This window comes from Prunus avium, chromosome 1, assembly GCF_965620075.1.
Source record: "Prunus avium chromosome 1, drPruAviu1.hap1.1, whole genome shotgun sequence".
NCBI classification, from domain to species: domain Eukaryota; kingdom Viridiplantae; phylum Streptophyta; class Magnoliopsida; order Rosales; family Rosaceae; genus Prunus; species Prunus avium.
The window spans coordinates 43,401,381-43,427,454 of record NC_142284.1 but is presented as its reverse complement, the minus strand read 5'-3'; the positions used below and the strand labels follow the sequence as shown (position 1 = coordinate 43,427,454).

At 35.8% G+C, this 26,074-nt stretch overlaps 2 protein-coding genes and 3 long non-coding RNA genes across 6 annotated transcripts; 3 read left to right on the top strand and 2 right to left on the bottom strand.

Moving 5' to 3' along the window:
* Positions 1 to 1,040: 1,040 nt before the first annotated feature.
* LOC148297871 (uncharacterized) lies at positions 1,041 to 2,078 on the bottom strand. Its single transcript, XR_015836731.1, has 2 exons — positions 1,662 to 2,078; positions 1,041 to 1,535 (listed from the first exon to the last, which is right to left on the bottom strand). It is a non-coding gene; the product is annotated as an uncharacterized LOC148297871 (long non-coding RNA).
* A 1,111-nt stretch (positions 2,079 to 3,189) lies between these two features.
* Positions 3,190 to 4,030, top strand: LOC110757184 (uncharacterized). The gene is made up of 2 exons (XR_002526761.2): positions 3,190 to 3,571; positions 3,647 to 4,030. It is a non-coding gene; the product is annotated as an uncharacterized LOC110757184 (long non-coding RNA).
* Positions 3,586 to 5,623, bottom strand: LOC148297870 (uncharacterized). Of its 2 annotated transcripts, XR_015836781.1 has the most exons (4): positions 5,519 to 5,623; positions 5,212 to 5,408; positions 5,032 to 5,124; positions 3,586 to 3,847 (listed from the first exon to the last, which is right to left on the bottom strand). It is a non-coding gene; the product is annotated as an uncharacterized LOC148297870 (long non-coding RNA). The 2 variants fall into 2 exon arrangements; XR_015836780.1 differs by lacking the exon at positions 5,519 to 5,623 and having other exon boundaries at positions 5,212 to 5,510.
* A 5,083-nt stretch (positions 5,624 to 10,706) lies between these two features.
* LOC110757169 (uncharacterized) lies at positions 10,707 to 11,852 on the top strand. Its single transcript, XM_021958729.2, has one exon. The coding sequence runs from the start codon at positions 10,779 to 10,781 to the stop codon at positions 11,376 to 11,378; it is 600 nt and encodes a 199-aa protein (XP_021814421.1). The 5' UTR covers positions 10,707 to 10,778; the 3' UTR covers positions 11,379 to 11,852.
* A 5,467-nt stretch (positions 11,853 to 17,319) lies between these two features.
* Positions 17,320 to 21,919, top strand: LOC110757170 (ubiquitin receptor RAD23c). The gene is made up of 12 exons (XM_088247100.1): positions 17,320 to 17,501; positions 18,004 to 18,165; positions 18,847 to 18,900; positions 19,344 to 19,423; positions 19,520 to 19,567; positions 19,709 to 19,886; positions 20,120 to 20,272; positions 20,350 to 20,418; positions 20,545 to 20,592; positions 20,666 to 20,775; positions 20,895 to 20,967; positions 21,598 to 21,919. The coding sequence occupies exons 1-12, from the start codon at positions 17,436 to 17,438 to the stop codon at positions 21,712 to 21,714; spliced, it is 1,158 nt and encodes a 385-aa protein (XP_088103226.1). The 5' UTR covers positions 17,320 to 17,435; the 3' UTR covers positions 21,715 to 21,919.
* The last annotated feature ends 4,155 nt before the right edge of the window (positions 21,920 to 26,074 follow it).

Genomic DNA, 26,074 nt, shown 5'->3' with positions numbered 1-26,074 from the left:
TTCTAGTTTTAATATTTATTTTTATATGAAATTGAATAATTGTTAATTTTCAAGTAATAAAATAAAATTTCAGTTGAAAATTGTATTAAAAAATCATTTTTTAAAAATATTTTTATAATTCGGTTCAAAATCGAACCGGAACCAATTCAACCCGAACCAAATAGTTTTTGAAATTTTTTTTATTAAAATCGAACTGATCCAAACCGGATGAATAATACCAGATCGATTCTAATTTGAGGCAAAAACCGGTCCAAACCGAACCGTGCCCACCCCTAATTTTTAAGTGAATTTTTTGGAGTAATGATGACTCTTTTTTGTGAATTTTGGATATGGAGGTCTCGAAGCTTGAACTGGATCTTTGGCTGAACGCAAGAATCAAGAGGCCGGGTCCAAGTCAGGAGGTCGCAAATACCAAGTTTTGGTAGCTATAGTGCATTGCATGTGTGGTGATAAAAAATTGGTGAATGAAAAAGGAGTGGGAAAAAAAAAACTAAAATTGAAAACACTTTCAAGTTGTTTTTTAAAAAAAGGGTGATTTTGAAAACTATAGTCCACTTTTTTTAAAACTGAAAACAAAATATGCTACCAAACATGATTTTGAAAACTATAAAACTGAAAAGTGAAAATGAAATGGTTAGCAAACAAGCCCTTAACAATTTGAGTGACAAACATATGAAAATATTCCCACTTTAAATTCGTCATTATGGTAATCTTACTTATTTTCAAAGCCAATGAAAAAGAAAAAGAGAGTGTTAATAATGCCTAAAAGATAAATAAAACTAAGACAAACATGATATAATTCATTACATTTAAAACTAAAATTTCGGGTTCAGGCTTAAACATTTATAACTACTAGAGATTCTTCGGTCATGTTACAACTCATCTATATCATAACACTTGACTAATAAAAGAACTCAAAAAGTTTTCCTCAACAAATATTCCCACTTTGAATTTGGATATAAGGTGATGAGTTTATTGTTTTGACCAATCGACTTAACTTCTTTTGTAAATAAAGATGTTAATAATGTGTAAATAATAGATAAAACTAAGACAAACATAATATAATTCAGTATCTTTAAAAAAGAAATATAAGAAAAATAAAAGTCATTAGTTATGGGTACATAAAAGCCTAAAACAAAAGTATGTGGTGCCAACGAGGGTTGGTTCAGTTGGTAAAGTTCGTGCACTGTGTTGTACCCCCACCAGTGTTTGAGTTCCGTTGCTAGCAGTCATCGTTGGTGCGCGATCTGTAATTTCCAACTAAATCCATATCAGTTGTAGCTGGCAGTTAGGTGCCACCCATAAGTCCTTCCGATTTGAGATTATGGATTTACCCTAACGCTGGTGATGAGAGCAGCCAAACTCCCCCTAAACTTTCTTCATTAAAAACAAAGATACGTGGTCCCAGAGACATAAAGAGAGATTCCACAAAGTGGAATTCCAACTTCCATTTCCACCCTTCGGACGTCACTCCGATGACGCAAACACCTCTCAATGATATGGCATCAGTCAGCCTAGCCATGCCATCTTTGATTCTTATTTTATAAAACAAAAACAAAAACACAAAGAATAATCTAAAGTCAAATCACGCTGTCCAATATAAACACTCTCAACCGTTTGTATGCAAAATACACAGAGCCATCCACAAACAATAAACTTACGCAAAGCAACCTTGTCTCGCGTTGTCGGCAGCGCTGGTACGGCGTCGTATTGCCAGATTATCAGACCATGGATGGTGAAAAGCGAAAGCAGGATGACAGGAGCGGAGTAGAGGCGAAGAAAGCGAAAGTGGAGGGAGATCATCGGGAGACGGTAACGGAGGAGGAGGTGGAGGAGTTCTTTGCCATACTGAGGAGGATACACGTGGCAGCCAAGCACTTGGGCAAAACCAACGACAGATTGACGTCATCAATGAAATGGAGGCCCTCTTTCGAAGTGCAGGATTTTGAGGAAGATAACATTAATCTTATTAAAGATCATAAGGATGGAGAGAAAAAAGCGGAGGGGGATTTCAGTTTGGATCTCAACTCACATCCTGAAACTGAAAGCATCGGTTGAGTTTTTTCTTTATATTTGAAATTTAGTGGTTATTATGTTATTACAAGGAAAATTGAGATCGGAAATGGAGAAAATGTGGGATTTAATGTGATCTGTGATGCGTGTTCATCCCAAATTTACGAAAATAACCGATTGGAATCGGAGTTTTTGCATCTGAATTAACGTGTATGTTGTTTTTTTGTTTTTATTTTATTTTTGGGTATTTTATTTTAGAGATTTTCTATTTAAACCTCACACTTCTCTTAGTTCACCCCATGTTCTAAGTTCACCCCATCTTTTAATTTAAATTTTCACAATTTCTAAGAAAACCCCACTATCTTCCCAAACTACCCTTAAATACACCCCAAACTGAAAAAATAAAAAATAAAAGAGATTTTCTATTTAAACGCCACAATTTTCTTTGTTCCCAGCAAAAAAAACACAAACAAATAGAACTCTAAACCCGAAATTTAATACTTTCTAGAGAAAAAGAACAACTTTACCTCTCTCCAAGAACTGTAACTGGAATTCCAACACTTGGGTATTGTTGAGTTGATAATCAACAAGCCTTTCCATCAACTCTCACGCACATTTAAAGAGTAATATGGAAATAAGATGTAGAGGAGTTTGTATTTTTCTAAAACTTGATCTGAAGAGTTGTCGGGTGTGTTGGGTGTGGGGTGTGTGTATAGATGTACTAGGGTTAATTATTAAGTTGGATGACCTTTTTTGTCTTTTTACACAATAATAAAATTTACAGTTTAATGATTTAAGTATTGGGGTGAACAAAGAGAAATGCGGGGTTTAAATAAAAAATCTCTTTATTTTATCCATGTGAATTGTGAAGCTTTATTATTATTTTATAGTAATTTTCTTTTGTTTATGGCAGACTGGGGTTGACTGGACCCCTCAATTTGTCGCTTGGGAAAGAAAATAAATTTGAGTTGTTAGGCAAAGACTTAATAATTTTGCCTTATTTACCGGGGCACCCTGACTTATGCTTGGGTGGTTGGTGATTCTTAGGGTTTTCGACCGAAATGGTCCCCCAAAACTCAAGAGCGAGGGACCCTAACACACTTTATTTCTTTGATTTGGTTTTCATCCAATCTTGTCCCCAAAGTACATCAAAACCAGCAAGCAAAACAAGGCGTATCGCAAATGCTCGACCACTCTAATGCCTTTGGGTTAGGATTGAGTCTCTGTTTCAAGCCGGTCCCCTAGGATGTTGAGAACCCATTTGCAGGCCCCACCAAGTGAGGTTGCAGCTGAGGAGGCGCCACATGGGACCGTAGACAACGGAGAAAACAAAAAAAAAAACATATTATGAAATATAAAAAACATAAGGAAAAAAAACCATAAGAAAATAAAAAATTGGAAAAAAAAATTATTCATTCAAACTTGGAGAATATGGATGGATTTGCAGCAAGATTCAAGAGCACACAAAGCTTCGTCAAGAATCAAGACTTCAACGCAAGGCATCCCCTTGGTTAAATGGATTCCAACTTGGACTCCAAGACCACGCTCTTCCGTTCAGGTTTCATCTCTCTCTTTTCTCTTCTTTTTTTTTTTTTTTTTTTTTTTTGTTGCCAAAACAACGTCATTTGGTCAGGACTTTAAAAAGGAAAACACTCTCAGCACATCATCACAACAAAGAAGGGAACATGTCGTTGGGTTGCTTGCTGAGGCATTTATTCGAACAGGTGGTGGGCACCTCAAAGGCATGGCAAAGGGGCTTACTTCGGGGACTCCAAGGCTTTTTCCAGCGAGGGGAGGTGAAGTTGTTCCTCCTTGCGTCTCTGTAGATCCGTTACTGTGGACAGGTGTCAAGATTTTAAGATGATGGTGATGGCATGCCTCAATAAATTTCTTTTTGTTTTATTTTATTTTTTTCTGGTGGAATTTAGGTAAGACTGTATGTTGTAATCTTCAAATAAGATGAAGCAACACTTTCGTATGAAAACAAAACAAAAATAAAACTTTCGTGGGTATGTGACATGGATGTGATAATTATTATAAGAAGGGTAGCTCTGAGAAAGCAGATGAATGAAAGGGCCCCTAAGTACATTATCTGGGCTAACATCCAATGTATTGGGCTAACTCTACCCAATAGATAACCCCCATTTTTGTTTCCTTTGCGTTGTGCATGGCCCAAAAGCTATCGGCATGTTGAATTGAAAGGGTTGGTTAATTAGGGTATAACAACTTAGGCCCCGGCGGCTCTACAATCATTGCCTCCACTCCACAACCATCCCACAACCATCGATGCCGCCTTCCCCCGATGACAATCGCCACCCCCATTATCACTTTAACACTAGCAATCCTATTAATTGCTCTGTAATGACAGACGTTAAATTTTGTATCTAAGTTCCATTATACTTTTAGGTTAGTTAAACAATATACTTCACAGTTTCTAGAACTCTAAATTCTGTAGTACTCTTAATCTCCCCTGTCCAATAACATGGTTACTAATTAAACTTTTATTAAACTTTTATTTGATAATTAAGTAAATTGAACTCTACCCAGCAGACAAAATAATTAAGAAGTATATCTTAAGAAACAAATGAAGGAAAGGATTATGCTTTGCCGTAGTCACTCCCCAAGTTATGGTGTGGAATCACCACTAAAGTTTAAAGAGGTTTTGTATCACTAGTACTAAAGTCTAAAGTCCAAAGAGGTTTAGTATCAATTGGTAAGGTCCTTCACTAGTGTTCGAGTCTTCATTGGTGCGCGATATGTAATCTCTTACATAAATCCATACCAGTGGCAGCTGGTAGTTGGTGCCACGCATAATTCATTTCGGGCTCGAGATTGTGGGTTTACCCTTGCGCTAGTAGTGAGAGTAGTCAATCTCCTCCTAAACTTTTTTTTAACCCAAAAAAGAAAAGAAAAAGGGTTTATTACCAAATATGTAATTTATAGGGAAAAAGAAAGATTAGCCCACCAGTCCACTACAACAAATGCTTGTTTTGACACTTCCACAAAAACAAACTTTACCAATTAGAATGTCGACAGATGCACAGCTAGATAGCGTAAAAGTCAGATCATGTATCCATTGTTCTCTCCGATGTTTGGTTTGTTGTCTCATATCTAAAAATCATACAAAACAATCCATTAATATATATATGTAATTTGCCAGTTATTGAGACAGTTGTATATAAAATAGTATAATTGTACCTTTCGATCTCTGTCTGCACGTTTTATACAAAACAAATGGAAATGGAACATCACAGAGAGAAGCTTTGTGTGGAAAACGCTTTGCTATGCTATATACGTTGAAGAATTAGATAATACATTATACATGTAAGCTAAGCATGCACCCACTTGAAGGATGACGACGACGACTCCTTTAGCAATCCTTTCCTTGTACGGATCTGGTATGGCCAAAACACGATAAGGAAGGAAATTAATTTATTAATGAGATGAGAGACGTACACAGCTACAAAACTGCAGCCAGTACAGCTAATTTAGTGAATTTTGCTACCTAACAAGGACGATGCTTTAAGCAGTACGCGCGTCTAACTTTTGTCCCTGCATTGCATGTGATGCTCCATGTGGTGGTGGGGACTTTATGCTCAAGGCATGTTTATCTTACATGACCTAAGTTTGATCCTTTTCTTTTCTAGCTAGTGGTTCGTGTCTACATTATATTATTCATTGATTGGGTTGGGCGATCTGCTTTTTTAGGTTTCCCATTTATTTTCCAAGAGTGAGCTTGATGCAGACCTCAACCAATATTTTCTACACGTTTTCATGAAGCAAGAGTAGGTGGTGGGAAGAACGAAGAAAGGGGCCTCTCTTTTTTACATTTATAACTTGATATACACGCATAAATGTAAAAGAGTGATGTTATTTGTATCACATTTATTGACCATATTGTTAATGAAGACGAGAAAGTCCAAATGGAAAAATAATTTGCCCATGATCAAGACGAGAAGAAAAACAAAGTCATCCAATTTATTTATACAAAAGAGAGTCTAAATTACTCTAAACTATGAGGAGAGAGACTCGAACTTGGGTGAATTGAGGTAGACCCACTTTCATGACCAACTCACATTTGTCAAAGTAATCAAATTCAATGTGAAGCACTGTGCACGAAAGTAGTTGTAACATTATTTCAGATTAGGGACCTTGGGCAATCGTTTTCCTATTAGACTAGCTAGGAATATTAGATGAAACTTCTTAGAAAGAAAAAAAAAAGATTAGAGTCAAGTCACCTAACATATTAGTAAAAGAAATAAAGTAGGAAAGATAAGTGGGAATTTGTACCTTGCCCACTCCTAAAAAAAGAAGAAAAAGAAAGAAAAAGGGCATTATAAATGTAGATATGAATTGCTTTCAAGGAATTTTCGTGATTCAGAAAACCTGTAGAGGGGAGGACGACATTATCAATGCAGCCATGGGCCACCACGTCTCCTTTTGTGGGACACTGGCGTTTTGGGGTTAGATGGAAATTCCAATTTTCTTGAAAGGCAATGCAGAAAATGTGACCAGTCCATTGGGCAAAGTCTTCCCTCCTATTGGATATTGTCAATTTCTCAATCCTGAAGCCACCATCCATGTTGGAAACAGGAAACCCATCAAAATTGTCACCCTGATTAAACATATTAAGGTGTGGAAAACGTGTTTCTTCGTTTTTTGGTAACAAGACGTCTGCATAGAACTGGTCTACACGAAATTATTACTTGAGTGAATTATCTATATAAATTATTCCATTCAGTCGTCGACAAACATAATAACCTAAATTAAGTGCCCTGACGCATATAATTATAATAAAAATTAAATATTTTAATTTATACAGAAATTGTCGGTCAGCCGAATCCGATGTCGTTTTTGGAAACAAAATACACCACTACACAAAACCGGCCTTTCATTTTCTTTCTCATCTTGGTGTTATTTTTAATACAAAAACGTTTTGTTGTGGCACTATGTCACGATGTGTGAATGGTTTTATCAATGACAAGATTAAAAAGATACTAAACAAGATTAGACAGCAGCCTCCTCTCAAGTAAACGATGGGTCGCAGGCCTTTTATTTTTTATTAATATGATTAATTCCTTATTCAAATAATGTGTGCAAGTTTCTGTCAAGCTTGTGTTGCTCTGCAATCCAACAAAAGGTTTGATTTCAAAATCTTGAATTGAATAGTATAATATTTAATGTATATTTGACTTGTACAATTTGAATTTTATTAATGCGTCAAAGAGAAGAAGCTGGAAAAATTAAGATCAATCGGATCAGAATCTTCAGATATGTTTATTATTCACACCAATGAAACACGACAAATCGAATTCATCATAAATATATATATAAAAGAAATCTCTTTTAACAAAATGAAAACAAACACCACAATAGCAATAATTAATTAATCTAAGCGTATAGTAGTTAAGTTCATTACACATCTTATAGAAATCAACACAAATATTCACCAAGTTACAAATTCACACTATGACAGAGGGATAGGCCACGAGTGTAATAATTTGTATCTTTAAAATGCTTTTACTTATATATTAAGGGGTCGTTTGAGACTGCTTCTTTAGGAATCACATATGCTCATACACGCTTCTAGTAAAAGCGCTTTTATTATAAATATATTGAAATTTTCATAAGAAAACCAAATGCTTCCTAGAAAAACACATAACACGTGCTTCTTCAGAAAGCGCTTTTATAATACAGAAGCACTTTTAAACTTTTCTACCAAACGCTATCATAAGCATTTTTGATTGTCTGAAAGCGCTTTTAGCCATTTCAGAAGCACTCTCAAATAGGGCTAAATCACAAAAAGAGCATAACCCAATTGATGAGAAATGCTTAACCAATTTTAACATAAACTCCTTACCCAAAAAAAAAAAAGGGAGGCTCTCTCAATTGTCTAATTTTTTCAAATAGTTATTTACACTAACACCCCATGAGGTTTTAATGTTTTCATAGAACCACTGAAGTTTCCAAAATTATAGAAATACCCCATGCAGTTTTATATTGTTTTCACAAACTCATTTTCGTTGATTGTTTGTCCAAATGTTGATGATTTCATTAAAAAAAAAAAACTTATGCAAATCACAAAATTATGTCATTTGGATATTTTTTATATATATAAAAAAATCATTAATTTCTTGATAAATAATTAATAAAAATGAATTTTATGAAAATAATTTAAAATTTTATGGAGTGTTCATATAATTTATAATATCTCATGAGATTTATAAAAAAAATTCAGAATGTGCTAGTGTAAATAACTCTTTTCTAAATGTAATGTAATAATGGGCGGCGAATGTTGAAGGAAATTAAGTTGTTGCGCACTAAGGAACGGCTGTGTCCGATAAGTCCTCATCTAAATCCAAACTCCTCCTCCTCGTGAAGGGTGAAAACCACGACATAAATAACGCACTCTGATTCAGGTTAGACCCCTTGCCCCTGCCTGAATCATGTGATTGCTTTTAAAACCCACCAGTGCTACACGTGGACCCCCTTCTCTTCTGCCCGACGACGCATCAGCTTTTCTAGATCTCCCATTTACATAATTGACAAGACCAGAAAAAAATAAAGAAGACCGAAATCTGGCGCCAAACAGGAAGTAAATACCAAGCACTTGTGGAAAAGTGGGCACGTGTAAACGTGGAGGCAAAGCCCAAACGACAACTTGACATAAATAAAAAAACAAAAAAAAAAACTAATGCATCAATCGAGGAGCGGCTTTAAAAACAGCGGCTAGCTGGCCTACTACGTACGTTTAGACTTGGACGTGTCACTGAATAGACTGCATATGCTTTCCCACGCACAGCCAGCTGGAGTCGGCTCACCGTTTGAGCCACCGGCTTTACTTTGTCCCCACAGCATAAGGTGGGTCCCGCGTGAGAAGCATGGGATGAGGGAAACGTTGGCCCGACAGAGTGTGTGTGAAAGAAAGAGTAAAGGGAGGGAGGGGGTTGGATTGTAAGGAGGGGAATTATGGACGGATGAGGTTGTTTGTCGTCCACCCAGCGGATATTTTTTGAATTTTCCTAGAAACAACCATCAGGATGCTTCGTTGACAATCAAATTATGCTAGCTAAACTTATTTTATTAGCTTAATTTAGTGGTGTTATTTGGTATATTTATTTATTGGACATTTTGTTGACTAAACATTTTGTTGAAGATGAAAACTTGTAATCTTAAAAGGTGGTCTTGCATTCTAGAGGAAATAGTATTTTACGGAGTACATATTTTCCGGTGTGCTCCATGACTCAATCAATTATTGAATTCTTAAATCTTTTTTAACAAGGTATATTGACTTTTGTTGGATTTTATGGTATATTCTTTTTTCTAGTGTAGCACATTACTTACATCCATGGTATATTTATATTATGGGCGGCCATATATTAATATGCTTGTAATTATGGATGGTGCTCTCAAATCTTATAATCACCTTTTTTATTTATTAGAAATATTGCAAGAGTTGCACTCCAACAAATCCGCACCAAGCAACATTTCAATCCACAATCCACAAAAGCCAAAACATTTATAAACAATTTAATTTTAATGATCATTTGTATATGTGAACTAGGTCAATTGGCAAAGACCGATTGCACCCAAGTTTAAATCCATCACTTTGTAAATTTTATTAATTTTTAGAGTATTTTAAACAATCGCTTGGGTGTTATAGTCGCATTGGAAATGAAGGTACATAAGGGTGGAGGTGGGCAGTATGAGTAACAAGGGGTCTCATTTATAAGCTTTATGTGAGTTTAAAGATGAGTTTGTATGATCTTCAAAATTTGAGTATCAATTTAAAATTATCCCAAGAATTCAGAAGTTTTGTGTAACTGGTCAAAAAATTTAATAATCATTTAGTCGAATAACATTTGTGCTGGATGCCCATTGCCTTAGAAAGAAAGAGCAAAGAAATTGTTTGATAAAACATGCTTTTAGTAGTTAGGATAGAGAGAAATTAAATATCCATTAGAAATAGGAGAGATTCCTGGAAACTACTACCACACCATTTAGGCAAATTCATTTGCTTTCAGTGCCCATCAACGTCATCAACCACCCATTAAGCTATTCCTTCCAGAAAAATACGTAATCAATCACCTACAACTTTTCTCTTCACACCCACACCAGTCTCTTTTCGATAAAGTCAAGCTCACCGCCCCGTCAAATCCAAAATCCAAATCCACCTTAATCAAACCCAACCCAACCCAACTCAACCCAATCCGATCCATTTATTCTCATTCTTAAAAAGCCAACCTAATTTACCATAATACCCTCGCACTCCCACAATAATTTCATTCTCATTCTCCCTCCCACCCATCACCAAACAACGCAAACCATAAAATGCTTTACACTTTAGTCAGCCGAATCAAGCCGACCCGAGCCAAAAATAAAAGAAAAAAACCCAAGAAAAAGATAAACAAACAAATAACGCCGTGATTGACTAGGACGAGTTGGTCCCACACCTGACCGGACTTGAGCCCGGAATTCATTCCAATTAATAGAAAACAAATCTGGAAAAAGAAACCACCCAAAAAGAAGCAAATAAATAAAAAGGAAAAAATTTGAAAAAGATTGGGCAAGGAGTCCGTGATGGACTAAGTATTCGATCCCACGCGCCCGCGTCACATCATTACACACACTCTCTCTTTCTCTCTCTACTTTCTCTCTCTACATTGTCCCCCTATATAATGCTTCTCTCCTCACTTTGCCACCACAACCACATCCTCACGTACAAATCTTCTAAACTCTCCTCGAATTTGCGATTGGTATATGTTATGGAGGACCACACCTCAAATAGTAAGAAGCGGATCCGAGACAACTCCGACGACTCGGAGCATGACTCGGCCGAGGTTAAGCGACTCAGAGAAGACCTACTGGGTTTCCTCGACGACTCGGAACCCGACGCGGCCACTCAGGACCTCGACTCGGTCATGAAAAGCTTCGAGGAAGAGATTGCATCCGCCACTTCTTGTCCGACGTCGCCTCGTCCTTCGCCGGCCACGCCGTCGGCTCCGGTACCGGTGGTCGATCTGACGTCAGATTCCGGCGAGTCCAATCCGGACCTTGGTTATCTTCTAGGAGCCTCGGATGATGAGCTGGGTCTCCCTCCGTCGGAGAACTTTAGCGAAGTGCTGGAAGAAGGCAGAGAGACCGAGTTGGTCCGAGTTTCGTCTGACTCGTCCGGAATCGACGAGTTTTGGCGATTCGACGATCACCCTCCGAGTTACGACTCGTTCGAGTTAGGAGGCCATGTTCATGACAGTAGTACCGAGTACGTGGCGTTCGATGGACTGTTTGAGAATTCCGACGTCTACTTCGATTCGTCTGATTACACTGATTTTTCGTGGCGTTTCGAAACACTACCGGCGCAGTAGTACGAAACGAAACGGGAAAGTTTATGTCGGACGGAATATATGATACTGCACCGATTTGTAAATTTGTTTCTTTAATTTTTTTAAAAAGACATATTAGGTAAATTGATTAGCATACTGAATCGGGAAAAGACATATTAGGAGGACTGTAGGACTAGGCTCATATGAAAGGTGCGTATATATGGTCGCAAGGAAACTGATTCGCGCCAAAAAGAAAAAAAATGAAGAAGAAAAGAATGGTTCGCTTTTTTTTTGATGAATGAATGGTTCGCTTTTTTAATAGCGGTCATAATATTATTCATAATGAACCCCTCGAGGCAATCTATTCTTACTAAAGAAGTAATCCAAATTTATTTGGTTCAGTTTAATTATGTATCAGAAGTATTGGGAAAATATGTGGAATCCGGTGCAAAATATTTTGTGCAACCTAAATAATTCAGATGTTTGCAGTATGAGGGCATGATTTTTTGGCTTCAATTTTATTGTAGAGATGAAAAATTCCATCATCCCGCATATAAAAACTACCATATCTTTCAAAAAGTTTTGATATTGCAATTTATTGTCTAATAGTAATAAAACTATTATGAAAAAACGAATGTCTAAGTCAATCATGCTAATAAAATCGAAGTAGTTGTGGCTTATGGGTTGTCTGTTACATAATACGAGATCGAGATCCATAGAAAAAGGGTCTTATATATGGCTCTTAAGTGAGGCCATATCTCTTACGACCTTACCTAAGAGGCGCTCATTGTAGAGGGCCTTTAGAAAATCCTGCCTAAGAATAAAAAGCCTGTATGCCGTTTATAAAATCCTGCTTAAGAATAAAAAGCCTGTATGCCCCAATAGCCCAATGGGCTTGTATATAAGGCCCAATGATAGCTTGTTCGGCCCAATTGGCCCACAAGTCGATTCCTTTCCTCCAATGAAAATGTTTGCCCAAATGTAAGCCTTAGAGCTGTCTATAGGCCCAAAAGCTCTGTGCACAGAGGGATACCGTACAAATATCTTTGGACATAAAAATTGTAATATATTTTCTCATGAGCTATATGACAATAATACTCCCAATCGTAAAGGACTAAATAAATAGGAAAAATATAAATTTATTTTTAGTCGATAAAAGAACTGAATAAATAGGAAAAATATGAAAAACACGGAGTTGGGCCCATCCCATCCGTACATCCCATACTCCAATCTCTCTCTTCTTTTTCCGCACGTATCATAAATTCATTTGACATAGTATGTGGTCCTTGATCTCACCGATGCTTTAGTGAAGATAACTTTATTTTTAGTTGGAGACGAATTACATATAAATTTTAGGCTTATTTATTGTAGTGTCCCTGAAATTTTGGTCAAATCTCAGTTTACTCCATGAAAGTTAAAGTGACCCACTTTAACTCCTTGATCAATGTTTTGCATCTCACTTTGGCCCATACTGTCAAGTATGTCAAAAATTGGGAGCATTTTTGCTCACCACTTTAACTATAGGTGTACTCTTACCACAATCTTCAATGCTTGACACGTGTTCATAGGTATAATCATGATTCCATAAATACAAAGCAAAAATTAATTACGGTTATGTCTATGAACACGTGTCAAGCATTGAGGATGATGATGTAGCACCAATGGAACCCACAATTTTGATAAACTAGGTGCCACGTGTGCAAAAAAAAAAAGAAAAAAAGATTTAACTATTAAAATAATAATAATACTTTAAAACCAAAAAATATCCTATCAAAAACCAAAACACAAAAAACATCCTGAATACCCCTCATCCAACTTCATTATCCCTTCCCAATCAGTCTCAAACACCGCAACCACACCCCCTCCTCCTGCCTACTCTCTTTTCCTCTCTTGCAGACCCAAAATCCAGCCCCTCCCCAAGCCAAAACCATGGCCCCATCTCCTAACCCAAATCATCACCACCCTTCTCCAACCCAAAATCCCATTGTGCACCATGACCACCTCTCTCTCTCTCTCTCTCTCTCTCTCCCCTTTTTGACCAGTGAAAAATCCTTGCATGATTGAACTAGGTCCTTCGTTTTGAGAATCAAAAATCCAAAGGCAATAATGGAAACCCATTTTATGGAATTGGGGATGGGTCTTCGATAGTAAGGTCACCAAGCTTGAAGTTCTTGTAACTTACAAGCAGTAATCCAATACCCCTACCTCCTCTCCCCACTAGAGAGCAACCAACCCAACATCCCATCTTCCCATCCTCACACCATTATTTCTCTTCCACAGCGGCAATTTTCCAAAACCCACATAAGAAATATTCTCAACAATCAATCACTAATTTAGGTCAAAATTTCAACAAAAAGTTAAAAATCTCCCTAACATAAACTGAAGAATTACTCAAAAACTCAAATTGAGCACAACCCATAAACTCAAACTCAAACTCTAACTAGCAAAACAAAAACAAACCCCCAAATTGAAAACTGTAGATTGAGCACAACACGGAAACTACAGACTGGCCCTGGAACCACCAAAGGGGGTCTGAAGGCTTGGGGGCGGCTAGTGTGGGGGAGATTGGGGTTGGATTTGGTTGGAGAGGTGCCTTGGGATAACGGTGGGACTGGGTGTGACTTAGCCTCATGGGTTTTGGGGGGTTGGCGGTGCGGGTTTGGAGGATTTTAGTTTTAATTTCTTTTAATTTAATACTAGCCTCTCTGCACGCGCTTCCGCGCCTGCGAGAGGCTTTTTTTTTTATAAATTTAAATTTATTTTAGAATTAAAAAAGATAATGAGTAGTTGTGTTCCATAAAAAAGGATCTATTATCTGATTTTTCTTTTAATTTTAAATTTTTTTAAATATGAAAACATGTGAATTTACCATATTATCCTCATTTAATTAATAATTTCAATTCTTAATGTTTGCATTAATCAATGACATTTTTTGGTATTTTGAATGTTTCACTATTCTCTGCCTTTTGCTTTATATATATAGATTATTTTATATGTTTTATTTAATTTATTAATTTATTTTTAAACATAAAGAATGTTTTATTAAGTTTCCATGTGTAGGTGGGTTTCCCTTTGCACACATGGCACTTAGTTTAGCAAAATTGTGGGTTCCATTAGTGCCACTTCATCATTTGTAACAGAGTTTTTGACATACTTGACGGTAGGGCTGGCAATGGGTCGTGTTCGTGTCGGGTTTGTGTCGACCCATTTATTTCCCGTGTCAATTTCGGGTCAACCCGCTATGACCCATTTAATAATCGTGCGGGTTTCGTGTCGACCCATTTATTTCCCGTGCGGATTTCGGGTTAACCTATTAACCCGCTAACGGCGCTAAGTAATAGAAAATTTAAAAAAATAAAAAATTCTAAATGTTGATAATTTAATCAAGTAATTATATTTTTTAATATATAAAATAGTTATTTCATTTTGCCTCTCTCTATATATAAAGATTGAGAAAGAGAAATTAAAAAATTAAAAAAATGAAGAAAAGGAAGAAGGAACAAAGAAAATAATTATTGCATTTTGAACAATGCCATCAATTGTTTTTTTAGTGGGAGAAATCAAAGAGAGAACCTAGTGTTTAACTATTATAAATAGCCTTCTCCAACAATTCGGCAAGGATGACCATGAACTTATTTGGATTTTATTTGTGTATTCTTCACATATCAATGCATCACATACTTATTGGGGTTTTTGCTAAGCTAATAGAGTAATGAAATTATTAAATATCCTCACTAGTAACATGTCCTTGATTAATTTCGTTTGCAATGTTCACAAAAGGATGTGTTACATGTCCTTGAGGGTTTAGGATTTAGGGTTTAGAGTTTAGAGTTTAGGGTTTAGGGTTTAGGGTTTAGAGTTTGGAGTTTATGGTTTAGGTTTTAGGTTTAGGGATTAGAGTTTAGGGACTAGGGTTTAGGGTTTAGGGATTAAAACATTAAACCCTAAATCCTAGATACATAATTAACTCAAATTATAAGGAATAATTACTAACAAATATAATTTAGGGATTAAAATGTAATAATTAAGTGCTCATCAGTTTGTAAAGACATTATAAATATCAAATGTTGTAACATATAATCACAAAGTTATCAGCACCAAGATGGATAAGGTGCAAGGAGAGGTGGAATTGGCTGGGGTTCGAAACCCATTGGGTGTGCTGAAGCTTCAATTTCTTTAATTTTTTTCGCGGGTTGGCAGGTATTAAACGGGTTGACACGACCCGTTTAATAAACGGGTTAAACATGTATTTAATTGGGTTGATGGGTTGACCCGAAACCCACCCGTTTATAAACGGGTAAAATTACCCATTTATAATCGTGCCGTGTTCGGGTCGTGTTTTTCCCGTGCGGATTTCGAGTTGTGTAACGGGTCGAGTCGGAAATTGCCATCCCTACTTGACGGTAGAGGGCAAAGCGAGACACAAAACATCAGTTAAGGGGGCAAAGTGGGTCAATTTAACTTTTAGAGGCCAACTGAGATTTGACTAAAGTTTCAAGGGGCACTAGAGTAAATAAGCCTAAATTTTATTAAAGAGAACAAATTGAGATGACTAAAATTGTTCTAGATATCTATTAATGCTATAAATAAGCTTGTTAAATTTGTTTAATATTAGAGGTGGGCATTTAAACCTGTAAACCTAGTATAAAAAAAGGGGGGGGGGGGGGGGGGGGGGAACCGAATTGACAAAAAAAGTCAACCTAGACTCAAAAATCAAAACTAACCGTTTTGGATCAGTTCCTATCTAGGTTCTTGTCTTGAAAAAAATTAATCTAAATCGAATCAGACCGGTTATGTTAAGTTTACTTATTCATTTATATCAAAAATTACCAGTAAGACTAATTAGTATTCAAATCAAGCACATTAGTAACACCATGTAATATCTATATATATTAGCCCAATTAATATCTAAATGTCTTTGTTCCAATTTATACCCAACTAAATAACAACTCTAGCCCCCACTTCTTTTTCTTTTTGGCGAACCATACCCGTTATTGTTGCGCTTACCATCTTACTCTATTTTCCATATTTCTCATCCTCCTTATCTCTTCTACCTCTTTCACTCTTACTTTATCTATTTCTCCTCTTCCTATTTCTTTCTTCTTCACATCCTCATATTTATTTCATTCAACACTGGAAATCGAACCGAGACTGCATATGTCTTGTTTGGTTCGGTTCTTATATATATTTTAAAAATAAAAGTAAATTTGAAACGAATCGTATGTAATTTCCAATTACAATTACATTTCGATGGGAAAATTGGACCAAACTAGACTGCACCCACCCTAATTATATATGTGGCCTTTACCTTGTTTGGAATAAGGTACCAAAACGTCTCATCAAAAAAACAAAAAAAAGGTACCAAAACGTCAAAATAATAGTTGGGGTCCTTGAAGGGTCCACATCTATGGTGTAGGACTCAATCACAAAGAGTTCTTATCTCAAAAGTCCTTATCAAGATAAGAACTTACATGTAAGGAAACAACACTATTTTGTTATCTTTAACTACGAGTGGTGATTTCCCCACTCCAATTTTATCCACTTACACTCAATTTTATAACTAAAAAAAGAGTATAAATGGATAAAATTGGAGTGTGGAAATCATTATCCTTAACTAATTATGTACTGTAACATGGAATTAATATCACACGCGGCAAAATGTGAATTGTATTTTTTATTTTCTGTGTAACAAAAAAAGATGTACTACCTCGCCCAAACTCCGAAGCGAGTTCTGAAGAGTTAGTATGATCGCATCCAAAACAGTGTTATTAGTGTGATACACAAAAATCTAGCTCTTCATATTCACCCGTCACCAACACAAACCACGCGCTCCCTTAACCAATACAAACTACATGCTGCCATCTGAACCGCTCATCTTACTTAAACACGACGCATTTTTCAGTGTGTGTTTCTCGCCTTCTCCCTGTAGCGCGTATAATTGTGAGCCGTCATCCCTCGTATATAAGCCTGCAAATTTGGGGCTATTTTCCTCTTTTCTTGCTTCACTTTACTTGCGCATTCGGTTTCTTTCTTTTCAACCCTCTCAGCAGATCACAGCCTTCGAGAGTGTAGGGACGGCGATTCTCCGACTAGTAGAAGATGAAGATTTTTGTCAAGACTCTCAAGGGCACTCACTTCGACGTCGAAGTGAAGCCTGAGGACACGGTTAGCCTCAATCGTTCTGAATTCAAATTTTTAAAATTTTTAAATTTCGTGTTATTTTTTTTTATAAAATTTTCAATCGCGCATTATGATCGTAATTGGACTGTTTTCTAGGGTTTTGGTATCGAATTTCTGTTTGTTTCGTAATTTGGTAAAGACTTAATGTGCAAGCTTTAACAGGTTTTTCTGTTTTTGGCTTGTGCACGTCAATTGGACTTAGGTTTTTGCTTCTAACACGTTGTATTTTTGGTTTATGGTGGAATTGGAGTCTTGGAATTTACGCTTTCCTTGTTAAATTACTTGTTCCTTATTTTTTTTCTTTCTTTTCTCTGTTTATCGCAATTTTCAAGTGCTACGGTATGGCAGACTTTGCTTAATTATAGAGTACATTCAGCTTTCTAGATGCAGGAATTGTAGTTCGGTGTGCTTATAAATTTACTTTGCTATAATTACTGACTACTTTGTCTAAATTACATTATTGATGACTAACCACTACTCCTTCCAGGTTGCTGATGTGAAGAAACAGATAGAAACTAGTCAAGGTGCAGATGTATATCCTGCTTCACAACAGATGCTCATTCATCAAGGAAAAGTACTTAAAGATAGCACAACATTGGATGAAAACAAAGTTGCTGAAAACAGCTTTGTTGTGATAATGTTGACAAAGGTATTTTTATTTTTGTATTTGATGCTTTAGAGTGCCATTTTCCATTTAATAATAATGGTCTAAATCTACCTTTTAAAAATAACACTTGACCTAGATTTGTAGGAAAAATGTTGTATATATCATGTACTTGTTTTGGATTATGTTGGAACATAGTTTTAGCTTTAGGAAAGAGGGATCAAACCAAGAATATATTGGTTACAAATGAGAATTCATACTGGCACCAGTGAGCTTATAAACCATGTTGAATTGAATTCTTGATAAAGTAGTCACAATAGGCGAGCTTGGAAGTAATAAATAATACAGTGGTGACAGTAATTATGCTTTTATTATAGCTAATGTCTTGCTAAACAACCATCATGGAAACGGAATTTATTATATGGCATTCACTACTTTTGAAATTTCTATTTGGTGCTAATGTCTTATTCTTGTATTGTGATTTCCCTGTTTATTCACGTCTGGTTTAAGCCCACCTCCTGTCATTCCCTAATGTACAATTTGTTTTACTTGAAGTTGGTGATGTTGTTTTGATTGCCCTATTTGGTTTGCATCTGATTTATGCCAACTATTTGTGGTGTTGAAATTCCTTCTTCCACCAGATAATGTTGCTCAATCTTCAATTCTTTGTTGGTTTAGAATAATGACAAGTTGTTTTGACTTACTTTATATACCTAAAAATGCTAGAGTAAGAGCTCGTCTGGTGAAGGTTCAGGTGCATCAACTGCTACTACAACTAAGGTAAGACATATTTTTTTCATTGTTTTTTCAGTGATTTGTTTTCTCTGTGGAAGGTGCGTGGATGTTACCACTTGCTTTGGTTCAAATTCTTGGGATTCATCTATAGTCTTATGTTAATTTCTATTCTTCACAATTTATCTTTATAATTAGTTTTTCATTCAATACAAATTGGATTACTTCTGTTATATTTTAGTTTCATTAGAGCTGAGATACTGTTAAATGTAGAGTTGGTCCGTGTATATACTTTGATTTGCTTGTTTGACTTTAGAAGAAAAATTATGAGCCTGAGATTATAAAAAGAGAAAAACCTTACACAGACTTAGTGAAGTAAACAAGCTCAATAACCCAGATCTATTTGCATGCATGTCTGGACGAACTAAAGCTTTCCTTTTGTTTTATGTTGGGCTGTGAGTGTAGTTACCGAGTGTTGTTTTTATGTGCAGGCACCACAGCCAAGTGCACCTTCTGCTGCTCCAACTGCGACATTAACAGCACCTCAGGCTCCAATACCAACCTCAGCACCGTGAGTCTTGTTTTGTATAAGCTTTAGTTGTACCAAAAGTATGATATTCATCTTTCATTATACATATTGTGTTTGTAATTTTTCTTGATTTCTCAGGCCTGCTTCTGTTACCACACCTGCTCCTGTCTCTTCAGCTACCACAGAGTGAGTAATTTTGTTCCTTCCGATGATGCTTTCAGTTTGAAATCTGTAGCCAATGCCTCCCATCGCTTCCTCATTAAGTTCTTCATTGGCTTTATATATTCTTTTGTTTCCTAATACAATTCTTTGTAATTGTTGAAGCAGGGTAGAATCTGATCCATACGGCCAAGCAGCATCTGATCTGGTAGCAGGAACTAACTTGGAGGGAACAATTCAGCAAATTCTGGATATGGGTGGAGGTACTTGGGACAGGGATACTGTTGTACGTGCTCTTCGTGCTGCTTTCAACAACCCAGCGAGAGCTATTGACTATCTTTATTCTGTAAGTGGAGATATTATTATGAAAAATTCAGGAGTTGCTTTGCTCTCTTAGTTATATATCTTATACATCATGATTCTCTGTCAAATTTTCAACAATGGTAACAATGTTGAGTAGTATTGTAGAAAAAAGAGTTGATAAGAGTGGTGATTTTCAGAACCAAAAAGCAGTGGTTATTCCTGCTCTTTGATTATTATTGTCTCTTCCTTTTGATGCCAATTTGGTATTTCTTGAAGGGTATCCCTGAGCAACCTGAAGTTCCACCTGCAGCCCGTATTCCTGTGAGTGGGGAAGTTGCAAACCTTCCGGCACAACGTCCACAATCAGCACAACCAGCAGCCACTCCACCAAGCGGACCTAATGCCAATCCTTTAAACCTTTTTCCACAGGTACTCATCATGCAGAATCTGGAATTAATTATGGTGGAATAATTTTTCAGTGATACACATGCCTTTTATGGAAACAGGGCCTTCCGAACGTGGGTGCTGGTGGTGCTGGTGCAGGCAATCTTGATTTTCTTCGTGACAGCCAACAGGTCATTTATCTCCCTCTCTCTGTCTATATGTTTGCATGTGCATGTGTGTGTGCATTCATGTATGAATGAACCCACACTTAAACATTGTGGTTTTTTTAACTCTCGATTTGGTGTTGTTTGTCTCAGTTCCAAGCCTTGCGAGCTATGGTGCAGGCTAATCCACAAATATTGCAGGTACTTCTTCCCAACCCAAATGTTGTTTAGTCAACCTGTTCTTTTGGCGATAATTCTTCTATTTTTGTTACAGCCTATGCTTCAAGAGTTAGGGAAACAAAATCCTAATCTTATGAGGCTAATTCAACAGCATCAGGCTGACTTCCTTCGCCTGATTAATGAACCTGTGGAAGGTGGAGAAGGGTAAGGAGTTTACTATCTTACCTTTTATGTACTCTTTTAGTCTTTGGGGTTTGTTGTTGGTTATGTGTATGTTACATGATTATGTATGTTTATCTTGCTCATTTGTCACTTTGTTTTAGGAACATATTGGGCGATGCAGCGGTGCCGCAGTCAATAAGTGTCACTCCTGAGGAGCGTGAAGCTATAGAACGTGTAAGTTCTCCCTTTTTTATATAAACACTATATTTAATACATGCAATGCACCTGAAATGTAGCTAAAATCATGTGTAATAACAAATTTGAACTTGATTTGAAGAATACTTTTGAGATGAAAACAGGAAACACTGCCTAATCACCTCATTGAACAAAGTTTATTAAAAATTCATCGAGTGAAAAGTTTATTTGTGATTTCCATTTAACCAATACCCTTGGAAGTATCTGAAAAATGAGAAAGAAGGGAGAGATCTAGAAAAACTTGATGAATGTCCAATCATTTGTCTCGAGGGTTTGAAAGTCTTCAGTTTTGGTCCAATCATTACTGATTTAAAACAGTGATTTTCATGAACTGATTTAGCTTTATGGTTATGGTATCAGTGTTATGCTTTGCACATTTGCATTACATGTGTTTTAATTCTTGCTAACAACTTATTACCTCCCAAGGAGTTGTGTGTATTGGACCTTAGAAGTTTTAGTTTGCTTATTGTGGTTATTTTGTATCCACTTTTTTCGTAAGGGACTTGTGGTTTCAGTGGTTGTAAGAGTTCTAAATATCTATGATTTATTCCTGTTGTTCTTTGAGCGGACAATTTGCGTTCTTATTGATGATATGTTTATGCTTGCCAGCTTGAAGCAATGGGATTTGATCGAGCAATTGTATTGGAGGTTTTCTTTGCCTGCAACAAGAACGAAGAGTTGGCTGCCAACTACCTCTTAGACCACATGCATGAATTTGAGGAATAATCTATGGAATATCAGCCGTCCAACCCCCTGTTAAATAAAAAAAGAAAAAAAAAAGAATATAAAAAACCCTCTTCTCATGGCTTTCTTTTGAATTTTATTGCAATTTTATTTTCTTTCACATTTAGCCTTTTTTAAGTTTGGAGTCTGGATTATGTGGATTGTCTATAGTTTACTAGAAATGTCAAGTCAGAACTTTCTTTCCAAATCCAATCTTTCATTTCCCAGGTACATGCAATTTATTTTTATTTTTATTTTCGGTCGATTTCTTATGTTGTGAATATGATTAAGTTTTTAACCAGCACAATTTCTAGTTATGATTTGGGTGAAAGTCATACATCTTTTCCTTGTCATTTTTATCACCGCATTTTTGCTTGGAAGCATAGGGATTGAAGTAGAGCAACAATCATTGATCTGGATGAAGGAGAACACACATATTTTGACATGGACAAAGGACTTGCCTGTTGGTGGTGGGCTGGCTTTCTCCACCTTAATATTTACAGACTGATGACTTCCCTCCTTTACCCACAAGGAGGAGGAATCCTCCTCAGTCCTTACCTTCTATCGTGACTCAACAAGAAAGTGGCATGTGTCATTTTAAAAAAAATTGTCAAAACAGTTTTTTTTTTTGTCTGAACCATGAGGTGGTCCTGGATGGGCCCCAACTATGGGTGACACCTTTAAGCCTTAATCACAACCCAGACTAATCCCCACTCACACCGGGTCGGCCCATAAGGGGTAAAGTGTTGGCCAAAGTGGTGATTCCGTAGTCAAAATAGTTTTTTAACTTTTACTGAACCCCTAGCTTTTCATTTCTACTTCGATTTTTCTCAACCATTAAAAAATAAAAATAATAATAAATCCTTACTCAGTTAAAATTTTAAGTCTTTGTGGCCCTTTGTTTTGTTTTGGTAAAACATTAAGGGCTTGTTTGGTACACAGGACTATCCTGGCATGGACTATGCTTAGGGACTGTCTTGGCTTGGCTTGGTCTAAGTTGGATAACACTTATCCTGCTTTTGGTATATGCTTGGACTATGACTAGATTTTTTTATTTTTTCAAAACTATCTATGTATATGTATATATGTATAAATACATATATTATGTATGTGTACATATGTATTTTATAATATATGTGACATGTATGTGTATATACATGTATATATGTATATTATAAATAATATAAACATATGTATGTATATATATATATGTACACATACATGTATATACATATTATAAAATACATATATATATATTATATTATATTATAAAATACATATATATATTATATTATAAAATATATATATATATATATATATAGTCTGGGCCAGTACCTGGTATCAGAGCCAAAAGTCCCTAGAAGAGTGGTTAAGTTTAAGGTTCAAACTAAGTTGTTGGTTTAATCTTCTGGTTTTTCTGTCAAGTTTCCTTTACTCACTAGTCATCGAGTTGTCTAGTTGTCAGATAGGCTCATTAGCCGTTGCCCGTTAAGCTAAGGCGTTGAGAGACCTAGGCAGGGACTAGCAACCTTGAATTAGGAGGAGAACAGAAGGAAAGCATAAAATCCAGAATTTTAAAATGGCAAGCCTTAGGAGAATGTTGTCTATCCGTTCTTCTGGAGAAGCAAGCTCTAGTAACAGTCCTAGCCATAGAACCCTACGAGTTAAAAACTCTCAAGAAATAATCATGCGGGACGTAGAAAAGGAGTTGTGCAACTGGGATATACCCAGAGTACCCATCACTGATATATACTATAAAGGATCTTTCAAGTTCAGATCTGATTACGCAATAAAAACTGTTGAAAAAACGATATCTGTCATTGATAAAAAAGATAGTTTTCAGCTATTCACCCAGAGTCAAATCGACCAGCATCTGGAGAGAAATTATAACTATTTGCACATAGGATTGGTGCAGGTAGCGGTGAAACCACTTACCAGAACAGGATTGCCCAGTTCAATCTTGCTTTGTGTAAGAGATGGAAGACATAGAAAGTTCACGGATTCCTTGTTAGGAATAGTTGAGTCAACCTTAGGGGAAGGTCCGATATACTTTAACTGTTTCCCAAACTTTTCTGTTGCACTTTCCGACGTAAATGTCTTAAAAGCTTTAACATTAAATATTCAAACTCAGGGTTATGATATGGACCCAGGATCCCAAAATCTAGCGATCATTTATAGGGTTTCATATAAGGTTATGAACACTGTCTGTCCCAAAGCTAAAGATTTAGACAGCAAAGGTGAAACTACCTTGTTCCAAACCAACCTTGAAAAATCAAACGTGGCAGTCCCAAAAATGATAAAGTGGAGTGATATAACCCTACCAGAAAAGTGGATTTTGGATGAAATAGTCCCAAAGAAGCCCCTTGAAAATCAAGAACCTACTCGGATCTCCCAATTCGCTGATGGAGAGGTAGAAATACAATTCTCCAACGCTAGAAAAACTAGGATTGATCTAGCGCCCTTTGGATCTAACCTAGAACCACATAGGTCGAGTACCTCTAGGATTGATCTAGCACCCTCTAGATCCAACCTAGAACCCCATAGGTCGAGCACCTCCTCTGATATAGCTTACGATCTAGACCATGACAGAATGATCTTGGCAGGTCTTAGGAGAACCCAGGAACAGACACAAAGGCCAGCCTACAGGTTTGAGCAAACCCTTCCAAACCCAGGAAATATATATATATATATATATATATATATATATATATATATATATGTATGTATTATACCCATGTATATATGTATATTATATATGTATGTATGTATATTATATATGTATGTATGTATAATATACATATATATACATACATTATACATATATAATATATGTGTATATAGGTGTATATATGTATATTATATATATATATGTATAATATACATATATATACATACATTATACATATATATTATATGTGTATATAGGTGTATATATGTATATTATAATATATACATGGGTATAATACATATATATATATATATATATGTATTTTATAATATATGTACACATGTGTATACATGTATATATGTATATTACAATATATATAATACATATATAATGTATATGTGTATATATGTATGTATATGTATACTATAATACATACATGGGTATAATATATATACACATATATACATGTATGCTATTATTATATATATTATACCCATGTATGTATGTATATGTATATATATACATGTATATATGTATATGTATATTATATATATTATATATGTGTATGTATATACACATATATGTGTATGTATATATATACATATATACATATATTATATATTTATGTGTATATACATGTATATATGTACATTATAGTATATGTGTAAGTAAGTTTAATAATAATAATATATGTTATTAATTTTACAATATAATATATGCATTTTATACATTGGTGAGCATTGAGACTAACTAATCCTCCCTTTCCACATGGGATTAGTAGTCCCCTCCTAAGGAGGTGTTTTTGGTGGGCCCGGTATTAGCAATCCCATCTAAGACTAGGATTAGATAAAACAAACATGGTACTAAATTTAGTCCAAGCCAGTCCAAACCAATCCTATGTACCAAACGAGCCCTTAGGGTTTCAGTAAAAGTGAAAAAAAAAAAAAGCAAGAAATTTTTTGACAATTCAAAAAGAGAAGATACATGTCATTTTGTGATTGAACCACAAATAGAAAGTAAGGAAGAGTTCTTTCCATAAGGAGGGAAGTATTTGTCATTAATATACTTGTCATATGCTTGTATTCGATAAGGTTCACATCGGAAGGTGTCGCGAAGGGTTATGAACCAAATCAATCCTTGGTTATGGCAGTGGTCAATGCATTTTGTTTACCATACAAAGATAAAACACGTAAATTTGGTTCCACACTTCAACCAAATGAGAAGTAAAAGTAATACGAACAAGTTCGATTTTCTAAAGTGATGTGAAGGCTCTATTGACCTTAATTCTTTTGGTGGATTCCATTCAATTTCTCTTCTTTGTTTCTTCAATTTTTTTTGTCCGACCTACTTTTTTTTGTTTTAATTTTGAGGGCATTTAAGTCTATAGAAGTGAGTTTTGGCCTTTTTTGAATTTTTTATATTAATAAAATTGACATTTTTAAAAATATAGGGTAAATTTGGGTTTTTTATTATATAAAAAATAATAATAATAATAACTCATGACAATACTACTCCAATACTAAAATAGACAATTCTTTTAAAATTGATGTTGTGTAGATACAGCTGCACCAAAATGGGTTCAACTGCATCCTCAACTTGTGATACTCGCAAGTGCACGAGCCGTTCGGTAGTATAGCGTATGTAAGTGCAAGGTCGATCCTACGAGGATTGGTGATTGAATGATCCCATTCATTT